The 26,545-nt window shown below is 58.2% G+C and overlaps 1 protein-coding gene across 6 annotated transcripts in view; it reads right to left on the bottom strand.

Moving 5' to 3' along the window:
- Positions 1–695: 695 nt before the first annotated feature.
- COL16A1 (collagen type XVI alpha 1 chain) overlaps positions 696–26,545 on the bottom strand; it is a 91,050-nt gene continuing 65,200 nt past the window's right edge. For 4 of the 6 annotated variants that reach the window (XM_037881611.2, XM_037881609.2, XM_037881617.2 and 1 more), the window contains 31 exons: positions 26,414–26,467; positions 26,244–26,297; positions 24,723–24,776; positions 24,424–24,468; positions 23,841–23,957; positions 23,029–23,064; positions 22,521–22,607; positions 21,852–21,896; positions 21,111–21,155; positions 18,653–18,706; positions 18,127–18,180; positions 16,264–16,317; positions 15,529–15,573; positions 15,219–15,272; positions 14,507–14,542; positions 13,483–13,545; positions 11,886–11,957; positions 10,445–10,498; positions 10,076–10,120; positions 9,399–9,443; positions 8,225–8,278; positions 7,621–7,674; positions 6,976–7,026; positions 6,290–6,379; positions 5,722–5,757; positions 4,445–4,489; positions 3,974–4,162; positions 3,677–3,743; positions 3,048–3,224; positions 2,623–2,700; positions 696–1,937 (listed from right to left, as the gene is read on the bottom strand). In XM_037881611.2, the coding sequence (XP_037737539.1) occupies positions 1,735–1,937; positions 2,623–2,700; positions 3,048–3,224; positions 3,677–3,743; positions 3,974–4,162; positions 4,445–4,489; positions 5,722–5,757; positions 6,290–6,379; positions 6,976–7,026; positions 7,621–7,674; positions 8,225–8,278; positions 9,399–9,443; positions 10,076–10,120; positions 10,445–10,498; positions 11,886–11,957; positions 13,483–13,545; positions 14,507–14,542; positions 15,219–15,272; positions 15,529–15,573; positions 16,264–16,317; positions 18,127–18,180; positions 18,653–18,706; positions 21,111–21,155; positions 21,852–21,896; positions 22,521–22,607; positions 23,029–23,064; positions 23,841–23,957; positions 24,424–24,468; positions 24,723–24,776; positions 26,244–26,297; positions 26,414–26,467 (2,157 nt within the window). In that variant the 3' untranslated portion in view covers positions 696–1,734. Of the gene's footprint in view, positions 1,938–2,622; positions 2,701–3,047; positions 3,225–3,547; positions 3,744–3,973; positions 4,163–4,444; positions 4,490–5,721; positions 5,758–6,289; positions 6,380–6,975; positions 7,027–7,620; positions 7,675–8,224; positions 8,279–9,398; positions 9,444–10,075; positions 10,121–10,444; positions 10,499–11,885; positions 11,958–13,482; positions 13,546–14,506; positions 14,543–15,218; positions 15,273–15,528; positions 15,574–16,263; positions 16,318–18,126; positions 18,181–18,652; positions 18,707–21,110; positions 21,156–21,851; positions 21,897–22,520; positions 22,608–23,028; positions 23,065–23,840; positions 23,958–24,423; positions 24,469–24,722; positions 24,777–26,243; positions 26,298–26,413; positions 26,468–26,545 lie in introns of those variants that run through there. The other 2 variants (XM_037881615.2, XR_006286560.1) reach the window with 2 other exon arrangements.

Below are 26,545 nucleotides of genomic sequence, written 5' to 3' on the forward strand. Positions count from 1 at the left end.
TACTAACAAATGACAGCAAGGACCAACTGTAACCGTGTATCCTTCATGAGGAGTTGGAGGAACTTCCCCTTACGGTCTTGCCCACACTATGGTTGCAAACTTATACACACAGCTGCTGCTGGGACCGGTTTGGCTCCCCCAGTCTTCCTGACCAGGGGGTCCTGGGACTCTTGTGTTCCCCATTGTTACTAGTTTATAAAACTATCCTCGACAACTCTGCTGGGGTTAGGTTATAGCCCGGTTCTTAGGGGAAAAGCCGTTGCTTCTTGAAACCATGGTATGTTGCTATATGAAACAGCATTTAGCTCTGTTGGTGAAATCAATGGCTGTTAGGAGCCTACGTACTTTTGAGGATCTGGGCCTGACTTCTTATTCATGACAGACAGAACAGCTGACGGATGGTACAAATGATTTTCTTACATCCTTAAGAGATGACAAATACTAAAAGGAAGGGAATATATCAGTACACGGGTTTCTGGTCCACATGCCAGATATTCCATTGAGAGTACAAACTGTTGGGCTGTCTTCCAACCTTTTGAGCTCCATCCATTTTTAGAACATACTCTGGGGCTCGTTTCATCTATGGCTGGGGGAAGGACAAACCGGTAGAAGTTCAGCTGTTACTGTCCCAAGGGTGATAGACAAAAGTGCTCAAGATTTATATATATATTTGCTTAAAAAGATGCAGACAGAGCTTGGGCAGGAATGTTTTATTATTTTCTGTTTGTTTGCTCACCAGATTCAACTGCTTCAGGGAGGAAAGCAGCCCTCCTTTTTGCATACAGAGCCGAAAAGTGGTAACTGAATGCTCAGACGTTGTATTTTAATATTTGGAAACCGGTCTAGCACTTAGCAACCCAGGCTTGATGTGTAGGTTAGACACTTGTTTTCCCACCAAACAAAAATGAAAAGGCCAGCACGAGTGCAGAGTGCTCTGCTTTATGTCTATGCGAAGATGCACACAGACCTGCTGCAGATGCTGAAAAACGTCTTGGTGATCCAGCTTGCTTGGTCTTGTTTTTCCCTATAATGGCTCTATGCTGAGGGCCAAGATTTTGTGCAGGAGCTCTCTCTAATTCAAGAGCTACATTGGCACCAGGACAAGGAGATGGCTGATGGCACATGTGATGCTGGCATGTTACAAATGAAAGGAGCAGCAGAGCATGCGCTGCAACACACACGAAAGGCACGTGGGGACGGAGAGAGAGTTGTCTCAGTCGTGTGAACGGGGATATGTATTTCACAAACGATGGAGGTGGGATCTGGAATCTTGCCTGAAGTTCCCACCCCGTAACACCTGAGGCTGCTCAGAAGTGTGATAGTTAAAAATACCCTTCCTTCCCTCGCCTTGCCGCCTTTTTCGGCCCCAGTGCCCAAAGTGCTGGCGATGACCAGGTATTGAAAGACTAATCATTAAAAAGACAGAAGAAGCTGGAGAAGACACAGGAAGGTGTGGACTTGGCCAAGGCAATGATAAGCGGAGACACCATCATGAAATGGATTTTGGCTGACCACAGCTGGCAGTGTCCAATTCCCTTTACAAACACAAGAAGAGACGCTCACACACACACACACACACACACACACAAATGCCGTCATGAGAGACTTAACCCCACTGGAAATTGAAAGAAAAAAATATTAACAGCAATAAAAACATCATTCACGACCAGTCGCGAGGGCTGAGCTTTGGTCATTCCCAATGGAGTCCTTTGTGAAAATGCCCTACAGGTCCGCTCAGCCTAAGGGTCCTTTCATGTTTTTGGGCTCGTACATAGGCTGCTCAAGGGGCATCATGCTGAAGCAATCTGAAGGGTTACAATGCCCGGTCTTTCCAGGCTGCCCTGTAGCTCCTGGTGGTCCAGGAACACCTGGGATGCCTTGCTGTCCCATAGGTCCAGGCGGACCCAACTTGCCATATCCTGGTGGCCCTTGTGGACCTGAAGAGGAGAAACAAGAAAGGGGAGGGAAGAGAGGAGCTGAGAAGACTGTTTGTGCAAAGCCAAACCCCGATGCTTGACCGGCTGGTTCTTGCTCACGTGCTCAGGGTCTAACTGATCGCTATATGCGAGGTCAGGAAGGACTTTTCTCCAGGTCAGACTGGCAGTGACCTTGGGGGTTTATTTTGCCCTCCTTTGCAGTATGTGGGTGTGGGTTACTGGCCAGGATTATCTGGGTCTATCTCACTTACTCATTTCCCTGCCATTGTGGGGGCCTCGGGCACCGGGGCACCTTGGTCCCTCCCATTCTCTGCCCGTGGCACATAACAGCTACGTCTCCTGTGGGCGGTGACACGTTGGTCTGATTTCAGTTGTTGGGTTCAGTGCTGGTGGCCTGTGAGATCCAGGTCAGACTAGAGGATCTGGTGATCCCTTCTGGCCCTAAACTCTATGACTCCGTTAAAGCTGACCCACCACAGTTCAGAGGGTTTGGATGGAAAGGCTTTGGTCTGAGACCCTCAGTCTGTCTCACATTGTTGGGAGAAGCTGAACCAGGAGGAGATTTCACCCTGAAGCACCAGGCACCTATCGCCCTCTGGGTCCCTGAAGCAGGAAGGGCTAACGAGTTGACCTTAAAAATGCAGAACAAATTGGGTCCTGGTTGTGACGAGTGCAGGGGTCTTACCAGGCGCCCCCGGTGGGCCGCTTTCTCCCGCAAGGCCAATGCCTTTCTCTCCCTTTTCTCCTTTGGTGCCTGGCTCACCTGGAATGCGAGAGCACAGTAAGAAACCCCACTCACGGAGCCCAATGCGCGTGAGCAACAGAGAGGGAGGAAAGGATGATTCCACGGGGCTGAGCAAGACAGTGAGCACTTGCAAGGCCACCAGTGGAAAGAGAAGGCGTGACTCACACCCATGGGCTGGCAGGAGCCCCCTTAGGCCAGTGGCTCTGGAGTTCCCTTAACCTGCTTTGCAGTCCCGCAGCAGTGAATTCCAGCTGCGGCCACCACGCCACTAAACATCTCCTGACCCTGGGGGCCATTTCTGAAACTCCGCAGAAACATCAGGGAAGAGGAGATGCAAATAAAGAGCTTCCAGAAGAATGACCTACCTCTCATGCCTGGCACACCTTGCCGCCCTTCTCTCCCGATCTGTCCCGGTAACCCAGGGGACCCAGGAGGCCCTGGCCGCCCTGGCGCTCCATCTTTACCAGGGTGACCTGGTCGTCCTGGGGAGGCAGCCATCTCCACTGGGAACTGCATCCTGGAGGCATAGTATGCCATCCTCTCTGCAGAGAGACACACGGGGAGCCAATGACTGTGCCAGTCAGGGGTTATCGACCCCAAACTCTTGCTACCAGGGGTGTAGGAAGCCCACCATGGTGGGGGCTTATCTGAAGACCCTGCGGGGTCTAGAAGTGCACAGGAAACGCCAGCTCAGGAAGTGACAACTGGCTCAGAGGACACAGCACGTTGCTGGAGGGATGTCCAGGAGCCCGGGCCAAACAGGGCTCTGCGATGTAATGCAAACACAGATCCTCGGCTCTTAACTTGGCACACCCTACACTAGGTAGTGGTACGTTGATCTCCTTGGATGAAGGACAGCGCTAACCCTTCCAGGATTTGGACACGTGGATCCAGAGACTGGTGTAGCTCTTTCAGACTGGATGCGCCAAGCACTAAGCCGTCACTTGCAGCTTGGTCCAGCCCTCCATCCTCCAGTTCCCACCACCCCGCTTACCGTCAAACATTTTGTTCAGCTCTTGCCGGATGAACCGCTTGATTTCATCGTAATTCACCATGTCTCCCTAGAGAGAGGGGATGGGAAAAACCACAAAGCAAAACTCAACCTGGGAAAAGGCAGCAGGATGACATGCCTTGCCCGTGGCCACACAGTGAGTCAGTAGCGGAGCTAGGAATAGAACCCAGGAGTCCTGATGCTCAGAGCCAGATTGTGAACCCTTGTTCAGGCTGCTTTGTTCTGGGAGAACCCCCCCCCCTCCCAAGCAGCAGGCACTTACCCCTTCTCCCCCCTTACCATTGTGCCTGGGAGTCCTGGCGTCCCCGGGCTGCCGGCAGGTCCTGGGGAGCCCGGGTGGCCTCTCTCTCCTGGAGAGCCACGTGGTCCCACAGGGCCCATGGAGCCACTTTTCCCTGGTCCTCCAGGCATGCCAGCTCTCCCTTTCTCACCAGGATGCCCTCTCTCCCCTGCAGTGCCAGCTTCACCCTGGAATACACAGAAAGAAGCCAGATACTGTCAGAGGCAGAAATCTCTCCAGTTCCTCGTCACCTTTCCCCACCCGGATAAGAGACGGCTTCTCTCTACAGCACAGCAGCTCTCCGGGCAATCTGAACATGGGCTGGCCCCTCTGGGGATCCCCGGTAGCAGGCCTGCAGCTGGGGGAACCTCCGCCTCCACAGCCCCCTCTGCTCAGGAACATGGCCCCAGCGTAGCAGCTGTCCAGAGCACTAGACTCAGCGTCACGGAGCAAAGCCGACCTGCTCTTACCTTCTGGCCAGCTGGTCCTGACGGTCCAGGATTTCCTGGTGGGCCCTAGGAGGAGGCAGAATGGAGCAGTGGTCACGGGAAGTTCTGCTCTGAAATGATTTCTAGACCTAGGGCTGGTGGCCCCTGGCCGTCTTGGTGCCAGGGTCTCAGCCTGTGGGAAGGTGGTATACCGGAGAGACAGCAATGGCTGGGGAGGGCTCTCTCTCTCACGGGCTCTGAGGATCAGGAAGCTTAAAGCTAAACAAAGAGGGTTCCGAATGGCTGCAGCCGATCTGGCCCATCCATTCGGGTCGGGAGCTTTGCCGCCTTTTGGGCAGCTGGATGCCATGTCTGAGTCCAAGATGTTAGGGCCAGAAGTGACCATTGTGATCCTCTAGTCTGACCTCCTGCATAGCACAGGCCACAGATCCCACCCAGTCACTCCAGCATCAAGCCCATATCTTGTGGTTGAGCTCGTGCTCAGCTTTCAGCTCTCTCCTCCTCTCATGCCAAAGAGCCTCCTTTCTGAAACTGGCTGAGGCCCTGTCTGGATCCCTGCCTCGTTAGAGCAACCCTGCCTCGGTGCAGGAAGCAGGAACGTGGAAGCAGGGAGTTTAGCCCCTGCCATCACCTTGTGGGATACGAACACATGCTTGTTCCTACATTGCCTGCTATCCTCCAGGCACTGGCCTCTAGTCTGGAGATTCTGCCAGAGCTCACGGAGTAAGACAGGCATGCTCAGGCCCCCGCTTACTTATGTCGCTGGTATACCCCTCCTAAGGTACCGCCGCGCGGGGTGACACTAGGGAACTGTCACTTCCTCCACTCTGAGTGCAAACCAGGAAGTCCCACCTTCCAGGAAACCTGGGATGGGATGCTGCCCTTGTGGCAGGGAGTGGGCAGGGTAGGAAGCTTTGTGGGTTGGGGAGCCACTTCCCGCTAGGGGTCCAGCTCTAGATCACAAAAGCAGCTCGAGATGTCGTGTTGGTGCAGTCCGGGGTTGAGGGAAAGCCGGGCCTGAGCATTGCCTCCTAGGCTGTAGTTATTTATCCTCAGCTGGGCATCTATGGCGCACTCAGCACTGCTGGGCAAGACGTCGCTGGTGCCCAGGGGAATTTTGCCGGAGTAAGTGCCGGCGGTCTTGGCTCAGCAGCGGCACTGACTGCAAACACGATCCTGTTGCAATAACGGGCCGGGAGAAGTACGGGGCAGAGAGCGCAGCGTGGACCTGCCGCACTCACTGCTGTGGGACAGAAAGCGCCCAAGGGGGGGAGCCATCGTGGCCAGCATCACAATACCTCTTTCCCAGCTGCTCCGTCCGCGCCCATCTCGCCCTGGCAAATCAAAGACGGAAACATGAAACGTCCCAGAGCCCTCCATGCTCCACCCCACGCGCACGCCCACGCTCCCAAGGAAAGGGAGGCTGAGAACGCATCTCGGGCTCAGACCCCGTCAGCACTCTCTGAGGGTTCGCACCACACCTCGGGAGTAAAGACTTCACAACACCCAAAAGGGAGGTCACCAGGGCAGCCCCTGCAGAGGCAGTGCCCAGCGTGTACCAAGCACACACGTGCTGTCGTATGGATGGATGGATTTTGCCGAATCCACACTGCACCCAGCGAAGGATGGATGGGCGAAGCCTGGCAGAGCCCAGACTGGCATGCCATAATTGGCAAACCTGGCACCATAGAGAGGAACTTGGCAACCTCAGAACCTGCTGGTGTGCTTTGTTCTCCGTCCCTGCCCACAGTGCAGTTCCAACGGGGGCTCTCCCCCGCCTCTCCCCTACCCCCACGGACATTGTGCGCTCCAGGCTCTGGCATTGCCCTATTCCGTGTCACATCTCCGCCGACATGCAGCACTCACGGGTGGTCCAGGGTGGCCTGGGGTCCCAGGTTGCCCGGGCATCCCTGCGAGACCTCTTTCCCCTGGAGATCCCCTCTCGCCCTTCAGTCCCTGGAGAATGGGGAAAAAGGAGAGAGCGCTGGTTTCAGACGTTATTTCGAGAGTGAGAACGAAGCCATCAATAGGTGCCCAGGTGTGGACCTGGGCACTCAAACTTGCATTCGTGATAAGAACGGGCAAGGTACGGGAGCTCGACCGCTGAGCCGGTTCTCAAATGTGGATGCCCTAATTGGAAACTGGGCCCTACATCACCTCGCCTGGCCCCTGATCCAACCAAGGCTGGAGAATTGGATCCTGAATCAGATCCCAGCCGACCTCCCAAGCCCCATCAGCCATGTTCACTTCCGAGCATGGCCCTGGCATGGCACGGCTTCGCGTGCCACCAGGCCGCCAACGTTGCTTGGCAAAGGCAGTTCAGCTGGTGCTGCAAGGCTGGACATGCACAGCCTCTGACTGGGTGACGGTGGCATTTGGGAACATTTCTTATGATGTTGGCAGAACGAAGCTACTAACAAGGCCAGGGCGAGAACCTCAGGGTGGGGTCTGCTCTCCCCGTCTGACCAACTCTGGGAAGAACGAGGCTGCAGGAGACTAAACATGCTGCTACAGATCTGTGCCAGTGGAGAGGCCCCTGGGGCAGCGCTTACCATTCCTGTGATTCCGGCTGGGCCCGGCTGGCCTGGGCTTCCTGGGGGACCCTAACGAGCGAGAAGAAATTTAGGACATTTAACAGAGTAGCAATTACCCTGGAGGCAGGAGCCGAAGCCAGCCCTAGGAAAAGGCCGATGGGCTCCTACCCGCCCAGGGAGCCAGGGGCAGTGCTGCCATGGCAGGGCCCCGTGCAGTGTCCACTACACCCGTCAGCTCGCTTCTTTAAACTGGAGAAAGCAATGGGCGATTGAACAGGACAGGGGGTAAGAGCGCCGGGGCCAGAACAGCCATGGCACCTCCCACCAGACTTCTGGACACTGTCCCATCGAGCAGCCTCGCCCGCTAGTCATTTCATTTAGGAGCAAGTAAAATAGCATCATCCCTTACAGCGCCTCCTGCTGGGAGAGGCTGGGGCTGCAGTAGCTGAGACTTCCCCCAGCCAACCCCCTTGAAGTGCTTGCTGCTGGGACTGGCATTGGTGAGAGTTCCCCTACAGCAGCCCCTACAGCGCCTCCTGCTGGGAAAGGCTGGGGCTGGAGTGAGCTCACACAGCGCTGTGTTTTCCCCCATCGGTGCCGGATTAAAACAGTACAATTGGGATGTTTTCACCTCTTCTCAACCAGAGCAAAAATTCAACTTACTAAATGGCCCGGAGGCCCCTGTCTGCCTTGGGGTCCCATCGGACCAGGTTCCCCCTGCAAAAGACAGAGCCATTATATCCTGATGCAGTCGCAGCCCGTACACCCTCCCCCCACAGCTGACCTGTACGCAAGAGCATGAGAACCGCCAGTGGGAACTGGGCCCCTTCCCGAGAATCTGGGAGTGTGTTTGCATGCGCTGTACTTCAGCGTTCCAGGCCAGATCCTCAGCGGCTGTAACCCAAGGTAGCGCCATTGATTTCACCAGAGCTGCACTCATTTGCCCCATTGAGAGCCTGGCCCTATGGCAACAGGGCTGCTGAAGTTCCCCTGTGAGTCGCTCAGGGTGTGTCTACTGCGGTTAAACCCCCGCGGCTGGCTCGTGTCAGCTAACTCGGGCTCTGGGGCTGCTGAATTGGGCTAGGGCTGGAGCTTGAGCTCTAGGACCCCACAAGGGGGAAGGGACTTGGGACAAGGGGTCAGGGAGCAGAAGCACACTCGTGGCTGGACCTCACATCCAGTGTTGCTGGTTGTGGGTCACTGCCGGGAGCCGCACACGGCGCACTGAGCATTAAACATCTCATCCTTCTGCGCTGCACTGACTCACCTCTGCCCCTGGCCGGCCCGTGCTTCCGGGGGGTCCGGGTTTGCCACAGTCACCCTGGAAAGAAGAACACACAGCATGGAGCGTGTAGGCAGAGAGCTAGGGAGCAGGGAGTCTGGGCTACATGGGGTTTGTCACACCAGATCCGGTCACTGGGCCAGCCAAGCTGGCATCCTGCCTCCCACTGTGCAGAGGAACGCGACAGCCTCCCGTTACACATGCCAGCCACACGGGCAGTGCCATGGTCAATGACCATCACATCCTCTTAGCTTGCGTCACTGCCAACAGTGACTTCAATGGATCTACACCAGCTTATTCCAGCTGGGGACGTGGCCCACTGGGATCATAACATTTTCCAGCCCCTTTAAAAACAGGCAGCCCAGGAGGTACCCAGCCTCTGCCGCCATCTGACTGAACAATCCCACGTAGGCACCCAGTGATGAAAAGGTTCCACCTTGGTGGGGAATGGCCTGGCTTGACCATAAGAGGAAGCCACTGCTACGACTGTATGTCACAAATACATCACTCCCAGCCCTGGCAGTGCTACAAGTCAGGCTGGTTCGTCTCTGTCCCTGGAACCGCCGGGCTGCCCTTAGGTTGGCTCGGTCCCTTTGGAGTGGGCTTGCAGCGGATGAATGCTGAGTGCTGGTGGGCGCTGTGGCCTGCTCTCTGAACCAGTCGGGGTGGGTGAGAGACTCCTGGGGTGCCCTAGCTCTGAATGACAGTGTCGGAGAATGATGGGGTGCTGAATATGCCGAGGGGCCCTGGGGGTGGAGCCATGGCAGCCAACCAGAGCAGGGAGTTTCAAACAGCAAAAACACTGCACGGCCCTCCCACAGCTCCTCAAGTCCCCCCAGATCCTAACCAGGCAGATAAAGCCTCTGGCTCTACACAGGGTGACATTCACCCCATGCGGTGGGGCCAGCACGAGGTGATGTACCACATCCCCCCTAAGGGGGAAAGCTGGCCCTAGTGAACTCAGTGAGAGTTGGCAACTGGCTCCAGTGGGGCTAGAATTTCCCCCAAAGGGTTTGCACAGGGCCTGGGCCTGGTGAATGTCACATCCAGCGAGCCCCCGCCCGCAGTGATCTCAAAGGGGAGGTTCCACAAAGCAGCAGCAGCCGGGTGCCCTCTGCAGATTCCCTGAGGCTGTAACAATGGCAGCAAACCAGCTCACCTTCTGGCCTGGGAGACCCGGGTGGCCAGGTTTCCCCTTGAAGCCCTGGCGGGGAAAAGAAGAGAAAAATTATTCTCTAGCATCAGGTGAGCAGGGCCTTCCCGGCAGGCTCTGTGCAGCCCCCCGGCCTCCCTCCCTCGGGCACGGCGACACCCACCCACGCCAGCAGCCAAGGAGCTCTCCATGCCACAACAAACCCACCGGGAGCCCCCAGAGCAGGCCAAGGGCAGGCAGCTCTCAAGCTCCTGACGAATTACCTCTGGCCGCCAGTGGAGATGGGGACACTTTCGCCAGCTCTGGAGTCCAGCGCTTCTCCTTCCTCTTCAACAATCATCTATCTCCCCTCCCTCTGAAATTCAATGCAACCCCCACTGACAAGGCCTGGCTCCCCCGCCCTCCCAGCAGTGGGGGTGCTGTCTCCCAGGGAGAGGGCCAGAGCTGCATTTTGGGAGGAACTCAAGGAAAGCCCAGCTACCAGTTAAGCACTCGCCGTCTGAATCTTTGTCAGGACTCTTAGCAGGCCCATTGCCCGGCAGTCAGCTGCGCGGGAGGTGGTGGTGGGATAGGGGCATGGGGTAAGGGTGAGAGTCTGGCAAAGAAAGACCCGAATATCCCCTGACTGGGGACGCCTGGTGCCATGCACCAGGGAGCTATTCAGGAATCCAGCCATGACTTACCGGAATCCCCATCATCCCTGGGGGCCCTGAAGGACCCGGGTCGCCCTAAGGAAGGAGGCAATGGACACAGAATTAGGGTCGCTGTGGCAAGAAGTTTCAGGTGTATTTGACGTCCTGCCTGGGAGAGGAACCCCAGGAATGGGACACAGCCCCCTCCTTTCTGAGAAGGGGGAGAATAGCCTCTACCTCTACTCCCCCTCCGAGCTGGCCAACAGTTTGGGATGCAGGCCAAGCTCACCCCGTTTGGGCTTCTGGTACGAGCCTCGGCCCATGCTCAGCAGAAGGTCAGCGAACCCTTCACGCCAGCCGGGGCCCAGTTCTGAGCAGAACTGTGAGAAAATAGGTACGAAACCCCGTCCCGTTTCTTACCCGCATCCCTGGCTTCCCGTCCTTCCCATCCAGTCCTTCCAAGCCGGCTGGGCCCTGGGGCATCACAGGGAAAGCAAGACCGAGAACGAGAGAAGTCATGAGAGGCCTGTTCACTCACACCACCCTCCTCCATGCCCTGACTGGCTGATCTCAGGTGTGGGACACTACTACTAAGACAATGCCGCTATATGGGAACACGTCAGCTCCCCGAGGGGCTGGGAATTGGTGCTCAGCATGGCAGCTGTATCCTTCCCTCGCCATCTGGACTGTAACCCTGGAACATCCAAGCAATGACCTTTCAGCTGTCAGAGTCCCATTGACCACCCAGGACTTCAGTCACTAGCTGTTCCACCCACCACGACCACATGGGCAGGGATGGAACTCACGACCGTCTGAGCCCTAACCAGACTTCCACCAACCTCCGGGAGCTGCAGTTGCGTTCGTGCTTATATCCAGATGCAAGAGGGCAGCACAGCCACCCCTGGAGTAGGCTGGACATCCCAGCCAGCAACGAGCAGCAGTACATGGGCCCGCTAATCGGTGCATTACACACAGCAAGTGTGGGAACAGGATGGGCAGTGAACAGGAAGGGGAACCATTGGGCAGATAGTGGTGATCCAATATCTATTCCACCCCCACCCAGGCACTTATCTCCCTGGTTCCAACCAAGGCCAATCCATTTTCAGATTCACAGATTTTAAGGCTAGAAGAGACTATTACACCCATCTCGTCTGATCGCCTGCATAGCACAAGGCAGAGAATTTCACCCAGCGGTCCTGCATCTAACCCAGTAACTTCTGCCTGCGCGAGCACGCATCCGTGTGTTTGAAATATAGGCTCCGGGGCTCCCGTGCCTTATTCAGACCCAGCACCAAGATTCTGGTCCCACGCTTTTGGATTCAACAGGAAGCTGCTGGCGCCTCTCCCAGTCTATGGCCCAGGACAACGCAGCAGGCCATGGGATGAAATAAAATGTGTTGAAGAGACTTTCCCCGATGATCATTTGGAACGAGACATTCAAGCAGCCACGCGGCATTGCCTGTGTGTGCCGTCACATAGCGTCGGTGATGCTACGTCATGGCGTCAGGTCAGGATCCCTCTGGCCCGAGGCACAAATGCAGAGAGGTGAGAAGCCCTCAGTTTGGGCCTAAGGGCGGCATCGTAGCTCAGTGGGGTCAGTCTTGGATCCTCGTCTCCCATGGAGGGGGAGGAAGTCCCATCTGCTGGTACCCACCAACATGCCAGGTTCTGTATGGAGCATCTTGTCCACACTCACAAAGGACTGTACTGACCAGCTCCTGCCACCATGATACTGGGGCCTCCTTTCCCGTGCAGTCCGTGTCCCCACGGCTTGGAACCCCCTGAGCTCTTGTTCCCACCCCTCCACACAGAGACCTCCCTGCTCCTTCCATGCAGTCAGGAATTGAGCTGGGAAACTCACCTGTATTCCAGGAGGCCCTGGGGGCCCCAGTGGCCCTGGCATCCCCGTGGGGCCACGCATCCCTTCACTGCCCTGCAAAAGTCATATGGGGAGCAATGAACCCACTGCCCTCTGCCATGCTAGTGCACTGGAACAGAGAGCCATGGAAGAGGACCCCATAGTCACCGCCAGGGGTACTCCAGAGACTTCCCTTAGCTCTCAGCTTCTCCACTTGCCCTCTCCACACGTTTCTGCCCCCTGTGATCCAAGGGGTGAAGGAAGCTGAGTGGCAAATCTCCTGGGAGTGGCACTAGCCGGCTGGGCGAGGCCAGTTCCCACGAGGAGGAACACTTGCCTCTTGCTAAGGAATGGGTGCATGAGCTAGGCGTGCCTGGAGTGTGCCAGCAGGGCACCAGCAGGGCACCAGCTGTGCCCCAGGCATGCTGCAGATGTGCCCCACCTTTGCACGCTCCATGCACTGCATTTTACCCGTGTGCTAAAAGGCTCCCATTTCTCCTTCCTCCCCTCCCTGGGCCCTATAGGGGAAGGAGCAGTGCTGCTGGGCAGGCAGCTCCTGATCTCCAGGTCGCTGGGACCTGTCAGCACTCACAGGACACTCAGTCATCACCCAGTCCCCAGGGGATGTTTCCATGATGGATCCACCACTGGCAATCAGCCAGAAAGGGGGTAGATTGCGTACGGAGAGCAGACCTAACATTCGCGGGGGGGTGGGGGAGGCCCGCTAACCAGTGTGGCCAAGCACTGCTTCTGGTCAGCACCACAGGGAGGAGTTGCCAGGCAGCCCTTTGGCAAGAGTGCATGGCCCAGATCACACAATGCAGGGCCCCAGTCTCCTCCCAGCACATGCCTGGCTGCCGAGCAGTGCTCGGCTCGGACTCCCTTTGCTCCAAACACCGTCCTTCCCCATCCCAAGCCCCCTGGCCCTGGAGGGGTTCGCAGTTCACACGAGCTTCTCGCCGAGCTGTTCCTGGGCTGTGCCAAAAATCACAATCCCATGACCTCAGCCACCTGGATCCAAACTGTGTATCTGAAACCAAGTGGCTCGCTGAAGATGGAATCTGGCCTATCCCCAGCTCCATCCTGGGCTCCTTGAGAGCCTGCCTTCCTCACGGTGGCCAGCAGGTGTCAACAGAGCCCTGAGAATGACAAAGGGGCTCTCTCCCCCCAGCCTAGGCTGCGGGGAGGGGGTGGGCGCTAGCTGCTTGTGCCTCTTTGGAAGTGGTGGGCTCATTACAGGGATCTAGAAACAGGCCCCTGGTGAGGGCCCAGCGCTGGCCCTGGATGGGATCCACTCGGTATAGGCCCTGGAGGACCAGCCCAGCCGTGGGAGCGCAGCCGGTTTGGAAACACTGGCCTGCACTCCTCAAAAGCTCCCGCGCTGACACAGCAATGCAGGGAAAGCTCCTCCGGTCTGAGAACATGCCCCGAGCGCCGCCCTGAGCAGAGCCCGGAGCCCCGAACCCTGCCAGCGGCAGGCACCTCTCTCCAGGCCTGCGATGCCCCCACTGGCAAGGATCTCCTTCAATCACGAGGCAAAGAGAAGCCCCTCGCTCTTGGGACGTCCAGCACCACAGCCTGCCCGCCTTGCAGCACTCACCTTCTCTGCTGCGGGCCCTGGCAGCCCGGCCGGTCCGGCTTTCCCTGGGAAACCAGGAGGGCCCTAAAACGACAAGAGTTTTGCACTCTTTGAAGGGCTAATCAAGTCGCCCTGCAGCAGGGTCTGTAATGAAATGAGCCAGGCGGGAGGCTGACTCAGAAAGAGCCTCCAGCCCCAGCTGTCTGTTACAGACCCCTCTGGTGCACTCAGGCGCTATTCCTACTACGGCCCTGTAAGTGGGTGTGGGGGAGGGGGCTGACACAGCTCCCAGAGCCCCAGGGTGGGGGCCACAGGGGGCTATTTTAGGAACAGGAGTCCTGCTCAGACAAGGCAGATTGCACCACTTCTGCAAGTGCAGACTACTGATGCCACGCAGGCGCGGTGTCTGCCGGCCGTGCTGAGCCCGGCTAGCCCCGGGCGCGGTCTGTGCTAACTCTGCTTGGCAGCTGTCACTGAACACGCTGGCAGCTAGTGCAGTTCTGCTCCTGCCGTGGACGGCGCTAGTGATGACTGAAATTTAAGACAGAAGAAAACTCCTTTGGCCCAAGAGCCTCTCTCCCTGGGCTTCCGCCCTGCCCGTTCTCAGCTCCGATAACAAGGCTCCATCCCATAGCAAATGTACAGACAAAGCTCCCCCCACCCCCGCTTGATTCCTGGCTGCAACCTGCAGATCCCTGCACTCGGGCAATCCCCCTGATAATCAGACAAAGAAAGTTTGGTGCCTTTATTGTCTCATAAAGTATGCCCAGGAAATAATCCCCATTGATCCCCCTGCTCGCTCGCTCGGCCTCTGCAAAGCCAGCGCTGCTCAGCGCACTCCGCTTTCCAACCCTTATGATTTGCATACCACTCCCCCATAATGCTCCATTCCGGCTCCCTGAGCTCGTCAGCACCTTTGCCCAGGTGGGTGGCAAGTGCACCCCCCTTAAGGGAACACCTCTCCTCTCCTCCGTCTCCTCTGCCAGGCTAAACATGTAGGAACTGTGTCCCCCAGTGCTTGAAACTTCCCTCAGGATGTACTTACGGCTGGCCCTGGGAAGCCTGGTTGCCCCTGAAATCCCTGTGAATACAGCAAAAGATCACAGTCATTGGTTTACAGCGCGCCTTTGCTCAAGGGACCAGCCAAGGGGCTAGCTAAAGTCAGCCCCCTGGCCGAGGCAGCTGCCGTGTGAGATCCTCCAGAGTAGAGGGGTTGATTCCCTGTGGGATCTGGGGTCCACAGGGCAGCGTTTGCAGCATCCATCTAACTCCCTCTTGGAATGGATCCTGCATTGCTGCACAGCAGAGCCCGCAGCACCGTGCATGCTGTTGGACAGGCAGGGTGGGCAGCCAAGCTGGTGCCTTGCAGCCTTCCCCCAAAGCAGAGATCTGCTAGTGCAGGGAGCCCTGGGAACAAGGCTCCGTGCAGCGGCATGGTCGCAAAGTCCCTGGTGGCTTAGCGAGGCTGCAGGCCTAGGAACCTAGCCGCCATTTGGGCACCTTGGGGTCATCTCATGGGGTTCCTCCACTTGCTTTGGTGCAGGGCTTCTTCAGCCACAGCCAGGTCACAGGGCAAGGAAACCAACTGGGCTGAGGAGGGGTGGGGAATGAGGAGCCCCGGTCTACTCCAAGGGGCAGTGCCCACAAGGCAGGGGCAGCTGTGCCACCATCTCCCTCCCAGAAGCTTTGGAGCGGACAGTGCCAACGATTCCTCTCTCCAGGGAGGGGAAGGGGCGGAAGAAGCCGGAGGGTCTCACCTGATCTCCTTTCTCCCCAGAGTTGCCCTGGGCTCCGCGCTCTCCTCTTGGACCCTGGTGCAGGGACAGAACAGAACAGAAGGGCTGTAATTTCTGTGCCGCTGGCACTCCCGAGACAGACAGGAGAGCTGGGATCAGCCCAACCAGACATCCAGTGCCTCTTCCTTCGCAACATGCCCGAGCACCCTCTTCCCTCCCTGCCCTTCAGCCAAGGGCCGATCCAGCATGGGCGCAATCCAGAGGCTCCAATGGGGGTGGGACAGGGCCCTTTAAAGCAGTTTTAACAGACAGATCTTAGCTGTGAACTCACCGCTGGCCCCGCAGGACCTGGGACGCCACTGGAACCAGGGGGGCCCTGGGGAGACACCAAGGGAACAGGAATCAGCTGTGCTGCCCGGGGGGAAGGGGGATACTTACTGCATCACCGGCGAGCCTGCTGGCAGCAGCCCTGGCTTTAGCTGAGGGTCCGGAGGGCGGCTCGGCTCAGCTCTGGCCCCTTTGACAGGTCTCAGTGACCCAGCATCCTGTGAGCTCCTGCAGGTGCAGCCATGAGGCTGCATGGTGAGATGTGGTGTCGGCGCCATTAACCTGGATTATTTCTATCGGGGTAGCACCCAGATGCCCCAGTCAGGATCCAGGCCCCAGTGCTCCCACCCCCTGCTGCTGCCTTGCTTCCCCCCAGGGAAAGCCGGGGACCCATCCCGGGAGGTATTTGCTGGAGATGAGCGATGAACTTACGTTGTGCAGGCCTGTGGCTCGACAGGGCCACATAGCCCATTGTGTCTTGGGCTGCCACCCACCCGCCCACCCCAATCCAAGGGGCTGTGTGTGCCCAGTCTCCCTGCTGCATGTTCTCAGACATAGCCTTATCGTGACGGGGTTAGATGCCCCATGGAAGCAAATACAACCCAGCAGCACCCCCAAGCCCAGCCACCAGGCTCCTCTCCTAGCTTGGGGGATGGATTCCCTTCACCCCCAGCGAATGGCGAGTGGCAAATGGCCCCGGGGCATCGAGCTGGCACAGGGTCAGGTCCGTGGCACTTACTGATTCCCCTTTCTCTCCGGGTGGTCCCAAGTAGCCTCGTTCTCCTTTGATGCCCTGGGTAAGAAGGGGGTGGGGGAAATGAGATGAGCTTTGCACAGCAACTGCTGGGGCGGGGGAAACCCACTGAGCTCGGCAGGGGCTGGGAACTGGTGGGGAGATAGCTGATGGTGGAAGATGGGAGCCATCTTGGAGGTGGCTAATGGGTGGGCCTGTGGGAACTTCCTCTGCTAACTGCACCTCACCCGTGCCTCTTTCTTGGCAAGGGTGTGGCAAGTTCTAATGACCCCCAGGGACCGTGACCCCCAGGCTCACCTTCCAGATCAGCACAGCAGAGTCCCTCCCCTCTGCACGTTTGATCCTACCCTCCTTCCCAACATGGCAGACCGGCTTGGCCTGGCAGGCCGTGCTTCGCCTGGCAGGCCGTGCTTGACTGTGCTCTGCTATCTTGCCACCCCGCCTGGGGTCTCCACTCCCAGCTGCATGTACCGCCCAGGCCCCCCCGCTCTCAGCATCATTGGGATCACTGGGCCTACGAATTTACCCTGTTGGTGAGCTCGGCTGGAGAAAGCCAGTGAAAGTGCGTCAAATGTCACAATCCCCAATAACAACAAATGCTGACAGGAAGAAAGTGCAAAAGCTAGACAGACTGAACTGGTCCAAACAAAGAGAACTCAAGGACTGTGTTATAATCACTCCTGGTAAACAAGACAAGTGTGGGTCTGGAAATCAATGGACTAAAATTGGTGTCAAAAGCAAGGTCTAACTGGTGGACAAAATAACGAAGGGACGGGCTATTCCAGCCACCCCTTCTGGGTCCTTACAGAGAGATTTTGGGAAGAAAAATTGGATCCGGGAGCAAGCTGCACCCGCCCCCCATCCTGGGACCCTGGACCTTGGGCACTGCAATCCTGACAGATGTCCTGACCAGACCGGGCCAGAGAGGGACCCAGCCGACATCGCCACCTCCACCGGCTCGCTCCTGAACACCACGTGGGGTGTGACACTTTGGGCTTGTCTACAGTGGAAACTTGCGTTGGCAAAGCTATGCCAGTGCAGTGTTTCTGAAGATGCTCCCAGCTGACAAGAGGAGCCTCCCGTCGACATAGCTCTGTCTGCGCCAGCGATCAGGACGGGAGAACTATGTTGCTCGGGGGGGTTCGGATTATTCACACCCTGAGCGACCGAAGTCATTCTGTAGTGTAGACCAGTGCTAAGTCACCCACCACCAGTGTGTCCTTTGCCTTCCCCACCTAAATCCCACCTTCTCTTTCCTATCCCTCTCCCTTTGCCTTCTGTCTAATCAGCGTCGGGCTTAGCTGGCCAAGACTGTATATTTTGCAACACGGCTATAAGCCTGCAGCCAGGAAGAGGCAGCTCAAAGCGACGCCCTAAACAGCCCGATGCTGGGACACGCTCGCCAGGGCTCGGCGTGGCTGATAGACCGTGTCACATGCCTGTGAGTTTCCAGCAGGGAGGTTGCAAGCGAGAGTCAACAGCGGAGCCCGAAGCTGGATTTTCTATCGGTGGTTTTCTCTCTCCCCTCGTGTGTGTCTTTTGTTTTGTCGTCTAGGAAACGGGCTCAGGCTTTAATAGGAGCAGCAACCCAACCACTCCAGCTTGTCGTCTCCCCCAGAGCAGAGTTCGTAGCTCCTACGCTATCTAAGAGACACAGGGGATTCTCCTTCTAAACACTCGCTCCAGCTAAAGGGAACAAGTAACTCGCCTTCCTCCTTTGCTGTATCTTTAAGGCAAGGTGCTCGCAGGCTAAGGACTCTGTGTACCAAACCCCGAGCCGTGTTCAACTCTGGTGGACAGTGAGTGGGCTACCTTAATCCCCGTGTATCTAAATACAACGGTACTCACGTGCAGCCCGGGGGGGCCCATTGCACCAGGGTATCCGGGTTGACCGGGAGGGCCCTGAAGAGAACAACATGGGATCAGGCATGCCAGGCTCAAGGGTTAAGCACCCGTGCTGACGGCTTCTCCCAGCTGCTGGGTTCCTGCACCCCATGGTATGCACCAGTGCCTCTTTCTGCTGGGCCAGCCTAGTGCGCACGGATGTAAACCACCTGCTAATGGGTTGGTCTGGCAAGTAAATGTGCCCGGCCCCCACTGCTGAGGGGCACCTGGCCCACCGAGCTGGGGACAGCCAGCCAAGGCAGGTCCCTCTGGGGCAGAGCTGGGATCATTAGTATGCCCAGAACCTGGGGCTGCAGGACTTGAGCTTCCACCTCTGTCCATGTCGCAGCCCCTCTGAACCGAGGCGTCATCTCCCCCTCACACAGTGACAGGGGGGCTTCTCCCGCAGGAAACTAGCATCCTGCTAGCCCCTCTCCCCCACGGGGCGGCAAAACCCACTGGGGAGGCAACAGCCAGGTCTATCACTCACCAGTTCCCCTTTCGCGCCAGTGAGCCCAGGTGATCCACGCTCGCCCTGGAGACCCTTTGGAGAGAAAACACGAGGTTCTACCCTGAGCCCTGTTCCCACCCTGCCGGCGGCAGGGCCGCTGCACGCAGCGGGGCAGGGCCGAAGAGGGTGGGATGGTGCCATCAGACACGAGCACAGCTCCCGCCCGCGGAGCCGGGCGCTTCAGTTCACGCTCCCTCCATTGCCACCGGAGGCTCGCAGGGCTATCGGCACTGTGAAAACTTGTCCTGCCACCTAGCCGCAGGCCTGGCTTTTCCAGAGCTGGCCCCTCTGCCAGGGAGCCTCGGAATATTGCCACCCCGCTACCTTGCTCCAGCACTTGGTAGGCCAAGGGGCGGCGCCTGCATTTGTCTGAAGGCACAAAGGCCAGAGGAGCCTAGAGAAAGCCGGGTTGAAGATGAGCCCCACCCTGCACCTCAGCAGGCATCTCGTCCGTGGGGCTCAAAGGGTCGGATCCCCAGTCGGGGTGGATCAGCCCAGCTCCGTCACCTTCAGGAGAACCCTGTCGATTTGCAGCAACTGGGGACCTGGTCCTAGCGACGTCCGCGCGCATGGCTGGGTAGACACACCCTGGCTGGGAGAGAGGGGCTTACCTGGCCCATCTCCAAAGGAAGAGAGGCAACCGTCTTGGATGCTGCGGTTCCTGAAACCCCCCGCTGGCCCCTCACCCCAAACGCTCCTCCCAAACGTGACCTCCCAGCACAGGCCGGCACTGACTGGCCGACACGCTGGAAGGCAGATCCTCAGCAGCCCTGCTTTCTGGAGAGGGTGCTTTGGACCATGATGGACGGGTGCTGCACATCCCTTCAGAAGGCAGGGACTTGGGGCTAGCAGGGGGCACTAAGCTGGGCAGGGAAAGTCTTGCCCCACGGATGGCTCATCGTTGCGTGTAGCCCAGGAGCGGAAGCTAAAGCTGCCCACTCCCTGGGACCTCGTTCACACCCAAGGGCTCCCAGTCTCCTTTCCCCTCCCGCCGCGTCCCCAAGTGAAGCACACGAGCGTGCGCACAGGACGGGATGCGCCACCCCCAGCGCGCGGGAAACAGACACGAAACACACATGAGTTCTCGCTGGGCGTGCCGAGGCATGACTGACAGGTGAAGCTACAGAGTGGGAGGGGCTAAGGAGGTAACACCCAGGCCCCGCCCCTGGTCCCTACAATTTCCAAATGAACCTGGGCGGGGATCGACATAGCAACAAGGAGCGACTAGGATGGGGGTTAGTTTCGGTTACATGGCACCTGCGTGGTGGAAAGTGATGCTGTTTCGTAGGACACACCGGTGAGGACGTGAACACTGCATAGCAATCACACAAACAGACCGTGGGGTTACTGTGACATTAGTGGAAGATGCCAGATATGAGATTAGGACATTAATGACGTGGGGATGAGTCCTGTGAGAAAAACCACAACGCAGGCACCATCTCCCTTGCCTGGTAACTGAATCTCTGCAGGGGTTTGGGGCGTGGGGCAGAGGGCAGGACTGGGGCTCTGCTGACAAAGACCCTGCGCGCTCAGCTGGGCGCTGAGGCGGGAGGAAGAGGAGACGAGAGAGAGAATGAAGAGAAAGGAGGGGAAAAGTGGAATTGATTCAATTTTTTTCTCGACTGAGTCTGACTTTAGCACAGTGGGGCCCTGGACCAGACTGGCCAGCGTGTGGCAGCAGGCTCCACCCAGCCACTTAGGCTGCACGTTCACACCCTGGCTTACCGTGCACCATCTCTGTGCGGACAAGCCCTGGGTCAGAGCAGCTCCGTTGGAGTGACGCCAGGTTTTCATGTGGATTGCAGAAGCAGCTCCAAGCCCCAGCAGAGCTCAAAGGCCCCATTGTACTGGGTGCTGCACAGACACACAGCGAGGGACAGTCCCAGCCCCAAGGAGCTCACAACTGAAGCAGCCAAAGGGGGGCGGGGGGACAGAAAGGAAGAATCACGCCCATTTTACAGATGGGGAACTGAGGCTCAGAGAGATTCCAAGGTCACCCAGGGGGTCTGGGGCAGAGCCAGGAAAGGAACACAGGGCTCCCAAGTCCCAAGCCAGTTGCCTTAGCCACAAGGCCAGATTTACACCGGCTGAGAAGCTGGCTCCACTGAGTTCAAAGGAGTTACTCCTGATTTACTCCCATGTAAACGGGAGGAGAATCAGGCCCACTGAGAGGGAGATGAGAGGCAAGGAAAGGAGAGATGGGGACAGGAAGGATGCAGAGGGGATAAGAGGCCACTGCGGCAGGGCAGGAGATTAACCAGTGTGAGGCTCTTCCTCCTGGGGTCTGGAGAAGTCTCAACCTCGGGGAACCGGTGTGCGTGGGGCCTGGCTGGGTGGTCAGGCATAGAGCCCGGAGGAGAGGAATGGAGGGGGACAAAGCCAAACAAGCGTCAGCGACAAAGGACCGCACAGAGCACGTGCAGTGCTGGATTCTTACAGGCAATCCGGGTGCGCCAGGCGTTCCAGGAAAACCTGGAGGGCCCTAAGGGAAGAAACAGTAAGATCACACCTTGGAAATCACATTCAGGAGGCTGACGGGGCTGGGCCTGGGGCTGGTGGGGACAGGACGCTCGGCAGGGAAGCTGAGGGGCTGGGTTTTCCGACACCGGCCTGTTTCAGACTCTGGTTCCGAGCAGGATCTCTCCTCTTCTGGTCTCCAGAACAGCTCTGCAGACTTACCCATCCTTCACCGCCAATGGCATCTTTGCTCCCATCTAGAGAAGGCAGCTCAGTCCAGAAGCACTTACCCGCCTCCATCCCTCACCGTGGCCTTACGGCTGGCCTGGGATTTGCCGCTGGGTTGGCAGAACGCATGGCCACTCTGCCGCGCTCAGCCATTCCCAGCCCAGGCTCTCGGGGGAAAATCTAGGCTTGCTCGGCCATTGACTGCCGTGGGGCCAGGATTTCAGCCTGGGATTTTCTGAGGGGCTGTAGCATGGTAGGGAGACCCCATTGCACAGCGATCTGTCATCCTAGGGCTCACCGCCCCAACACAGGCGATGGCAACCCCAAGGGAGCGACAGATAACACTTCCCTGGGGAGTGCTTACAGCACGTTCAGCAAACAACTGTCCCATCCAGAGCAGGACGGTGCCAGGAAGGGGCAGCACCCCGCCCTACATACAATGAGCAGGACAACTCCAAGTCTACAGAGTATTCTCTTTGCAAGGGTTACTTACAGACGGTCCGGGGGGCCCTGGAGATCCTCTCATCCCTGGTGGGCCCTGCAAAGAGACCGGCACAGAGTGTGATGCTTGAGACAGGAGCCGTAAAGCAGAGCATCACGCCTGGCCATTGCAATGGGTGCGTGAGGTCAAGACGGAGCCCACTGGGGAGCGTGTACGACAACTCCCTTCTGTGCCTGAGCCTCAGAGATTGGGAGTCTACTACAGCCACCAGCTCATGCTGGTAGGTCGGGAGCTTCCCCAGTTCAATCCCCGTCACAAATTCACAGAAGGAGCAGGTGGAGACCCCTGCGACTGCCGTCATGAGACGGGAAATACAGAACGGAGCAAAGAGGTAGGCTGAACGGAGCTGGTTCCCGCTGACTTCAGCACAGTTCGCCTCCAGGACCTGGAGTTCAGTGGGCTGGGGCTGGCTCTGGCCTGGGGGTTTTCAGGCCATGCTGCAAGACTTGCCCTGTGCCCCAGGCTCTCCCTGGGGGGAGGCGGCAAGGGGCGGGAGGGAGGCGATGCTGGTGGGGGAGGGTATCTAAGGGCCATGCCGTGGGGATGGAAATGTCAGTCAGTCGCTAGAAATGTCACCCATGAACTGCAGTTCTCAGGGGGCCAAAGACGGGGAGTTGGAAACCTGCCAGCCGGTGGGCCTGGCCCAAATGCTGAACGTACCTGTTCCCCCCTCTCTCCAGGTAAGCCCGGGATCCCCGGCAGCCCAGGGTCTCCAACACAGTCACCGTCGCTCTCCGCTTGGTCACCCTGGCGGGGAAGACGAGACCCATTTCAGGAGACGCTTCTGATCAATCCCCCCCTTCCCAGGCTGTGAAACTCAGCCAGCCACCCAGCAGAACCAAGCCAACATGTTCCTGCCTGTCACATGCAGAGAGTGGAGGCTGGCACCTAGAAAACCCTGTCTGCCCCAGCGGGCTGTAAAACTGCCCTGGAGCCCCGCCGTGCTCGGGGAACCGCTGTCTGAGGAACGTGGCTGCCCTGCGTGTGCTCTGGGCAGGTGAGTCCCCCATGCTGAGTGCCCACCAGTCCCAACGCCCTGTCGTTAGACAGCCCAGGTGTGGATTCATCCAGCGGGGCTCTCAGGTCACCGGGGAGCAGAGCAGAGTCTCCTGCCCAGGCCCCCTCACCCCTCCCATGACCAGCTCTGAGTTCGCGGGGCTCTACTCACCCGGGGCTCCTCTGCTCTCGGGAACTGAGCGAAGCACTGAAAGAGGAAGAGACGCAGAGAGTTTATCCCTGCTGGGTTTTGCTCCATGTTCCTGCCTCAGCTGGGGAAGAGGAGCTGTGGGGCTGGCCGTGTCCCCGGTGGAGGCGTGGAGAAAAGGGATCAGCATCTTCCAATCACCTGGGGGGGGGGGCCTTGCCAAGTGTTGGGGACTCCCAGCCTGCCCCACCTTGGAGGATTGGGCCCATACAGCACAGACCCAGTTTCCACAGTGCAGGGTAACCCCCACCCCCAACACCCACACTCCTTCAGAGACTCCATTGCCTTGTGCCCCCAGCAAGCCAAGGGTTGGCATCAGCGACCACCATTCGGATTGCGTGCCCGTGTTGCACTGAGGATGGCACAATGGGCAGCCCCAGGGAGAACGGGGTGTGCAAGGGGGCCTGAACCAGCAGCTGCACAAGGCAGGGAGTAGGCGAGGTGGTACTGGGTGCAGGCAGGGATTATGCACCCGGGCATGTCCCTGCGTTGGGCAGGTGTTTATCTGCGCAAGGGGGAGCTTAAGGACAGATGTGCCAGTGTGGCCAGGAGACACGTGTGCACACGTGTGAGTGGGGCCATGCTGCTGGATGTGCGGAGCTGGGCATCCACGGGGTAGGGCCATTATGCTAGTGGATGTGTGAGTGCTCGGGGGTGTACTGCACACCAGGACATGGCTGCCATCGAGGCATGGAGCTTCCCCTGTGTTTGAGTCCCCCCCGGACGGTGGCTAATTGCCAAGTACCTGCCGCAGGAGGTGGGGGTTGGGGACTCACCCGCGCGCAGTTGTCTACGCCGGGGGCGCCAGGCATGCCCTGGTCACCCTTCTCCCCTTTGACTCCGCTGGGCGTGTGGGAGCCAGTCTGCACCTGGGCACAATCCCCGCAGATGTTCTAGCAAGAGAGGGGGAGAGCAGGGATTGCACGAGGCGGGATCTGCTCAGCGGCCACCTGGGACACGCTGGCTCAGTGCATTGTCTATTGTTTGCAACACGATGGGGCCAACAGGGCCCAGCCGGAGATCGGGGCCCCACGGTGCTAGGCGCTGCACAGGCAGAGCGAACCAGCAGCCCCGCCCCGTGGAGCTTATGAAGATGGGATTGTGTCACCCTCTAGTGGCCAGCCCGTGTGACTACAACAGCCTCCTACTCAGCAGATGCAGTCTCTGGATCAGAGCAGGCTCCCTCGGGCTCCGAGAGGGCCCGGCGTCAGATGCCACAGGAGGAGGTCCAACCACCTGTCCAGGGGCCAATGGTGCGGTAACCTGCTGCCTAGCCCCTGTCAGCCAGAGGCTGGCTCAGGCCCAGACATGCCCCCCGCCCCCGCAGCTAGAGTTGCCTTTGCTCCTTAGCGCGCTTACCTTGAGCACCTCGATGTTCCTCTCGGCTACGACAGAGAGCGGCCCCTGCAACAGACACACACAGAAAGAGAGGGCAAACCCCTGGAAACCGGCCCCTTTATCACCGGAGGCTCGTCTTGCTCAGGGCGACCGCCAAAGCAATGGAAAGCATGATGGGTAACAGGCTGTACGTTAACATGTGCTTTGCCCGGGAGGACTTAGGCACTTGGGAAATAACTCGGCAAGAGCTACCGGCGGAAGAGAGCTAAGCACACACCTAGGGCAGGCGGCGACACGGACACATCAGCTCCTATACCTACCACATCTCCTGCTGGCCCAGGCAGTCCTGGCAAACCATTGTGTCCTGGGAAGCCCTAAAGCCAAGGAGAGAGCTTGAATATTCAAATCCTTCTGCACAGCCTTCTCCTGACACCCTGCTGCCTTCTCCCACTCGCATTCTCTCTTCTTTCCTCTCCACCTAGCGCTGCTCTTGTAAGGTTCTGGGGCCCAAACTTGGTTCCGCCTTAAAGGCGCTCTGATCTGATACCACTAACACTCAGCTCTTTGCATCTGTAGATCTCAAAAGCTTTACCAAGGAAGGGTGGTGTCATTCTCCTTGTTTTTACAGATGGGGAAGCTGAGGCACAGAAAAGGGACAGTGATGTGGCCAAGGTCACACAGCTGCTCAGCAGCAGGGCTGGGAATAGAACCCAGGTCTCCTAACTCCCCACCCAGGACTGTAGCCTCTAGACCTCACTGCGGAGGGGGGAGTTTTTCAGAAACTAACCATTCTGGGACAAATACTGTAGGGCTTTATTCTTATTACACACAGTTCTAAAAGGCCCATCCCTGAAGCCTCAGCGCCCTTCTGAGGCAAAACCCTCACTGACTTTAAAGGGATCGGTGCCTGAGTAGGGACTGAAAGCTGCAGGACTGGGGGCGGTTTTTAAAACGTACCATTTCACGGTCAAGAAATAATACTCTTTTTCTGTGGGACCTACAAAATTGTTTGGTGCTTCCCCCGCCCGCTGGCTAGGCCACAGCACTGCACTAAGATGCTGTTCCCTGAGCTGGACTCATGCCTGTAGCACCAAGAAAAACGTTTAGGCAAGACCACGGTGCTACATCCACGGCTGGGGATCCCTCGTCGATTGCAGCTCCAATCCAAGGGACAGGGAATAGTCTCTTTAACGCTGAAGATGTTTACACGGAAGAGGGCAAGGTCTCCCTTGGGCTGGGAGGCTGCGAAATACCAGTCGCCGGACGGTTACAGAGACTCAGCTCCCCTCTGAGTTGGGTGGAGGCTATCTTGGGCCTCTCGGGGTTGGCTCAGCCAGGCAGCCCAGCACACGGCATTACTTTTAACCGCTGACAATGAAACGTCCCGTAAAGGTGCGGCGAGCAGCTCTAGCTGGAGAGCGCTCAGCCAGATTGGCTAACGAGCCTCGGTGTGGGCAGGGGGTCGTTAGTGTTCCCTGGCACCTGCCAAGGCAAGGGTCCCAGAGAGAGACCCGGGGGTTAGGAATAGCCCAAAGGGGCTGGCGGGAGGGTTACGGGACGCCCTGCTGGCTGCTCATGCCCTGATCAGAGCAGCTGCTCGTGGGGTGATGAGTTGAAGCCTGGCAGTTCAGACCCAGAGCTGGGCTCCCCGAGAGTCTAGGGGTGACTGGAGATCATAGGCACACACACGTGCATAAGTGCACACACGGCCATGCCTGCTCCCGCCACAGGCAACTCAAGTTTCACCATCGGCCCCCAAGGGAGCAGGATCGGGGCCTCAACTTGCTCACGGCTGTGTCCTGCAATAGAGAGCCCACCCCAGTCCCTTCTCCCTCACTCACCTGTCTCCCCGGAGCTCCTGGGGGGCCTGGCGGTCCTGGGGCACCTGGTGGACCCTGCAACACCCCAAAACAAAGAGAGAGGGGCCATTAGGGCAGTGCTGGGCGAGCGGCCAGGGGTGGGCGCAGGAGGACGCAGGCTGCCGCGCAGACAGAGAGGGAAGCGCACACACCTGCGGGCCAGGCTGAGGCTGCCAGGAGGTCCCGATCCACAATCCTGGGGCTCCCTGCGGGTCCAAGAGAAGGGGAGAGCATTTAGCGAAGGCGAAGCAGTGCCCAGGGCGCAGGTGTCACGGCTCCACTGG

This window comes from Chelonia mydas, chromosome 19, assembly GCF_015237465.2.
Source record: "Chelonia mydas isolate rCheMyd1 chromosome 19, rCheMyd1.pri.v2, whole genome shotgun sequence".
NCBI classification, from domain to species: Eukaryota; Metazoa; Chordata; order Testudines; family Cheloniidae; genus Chelonia; species Chelonia mydas.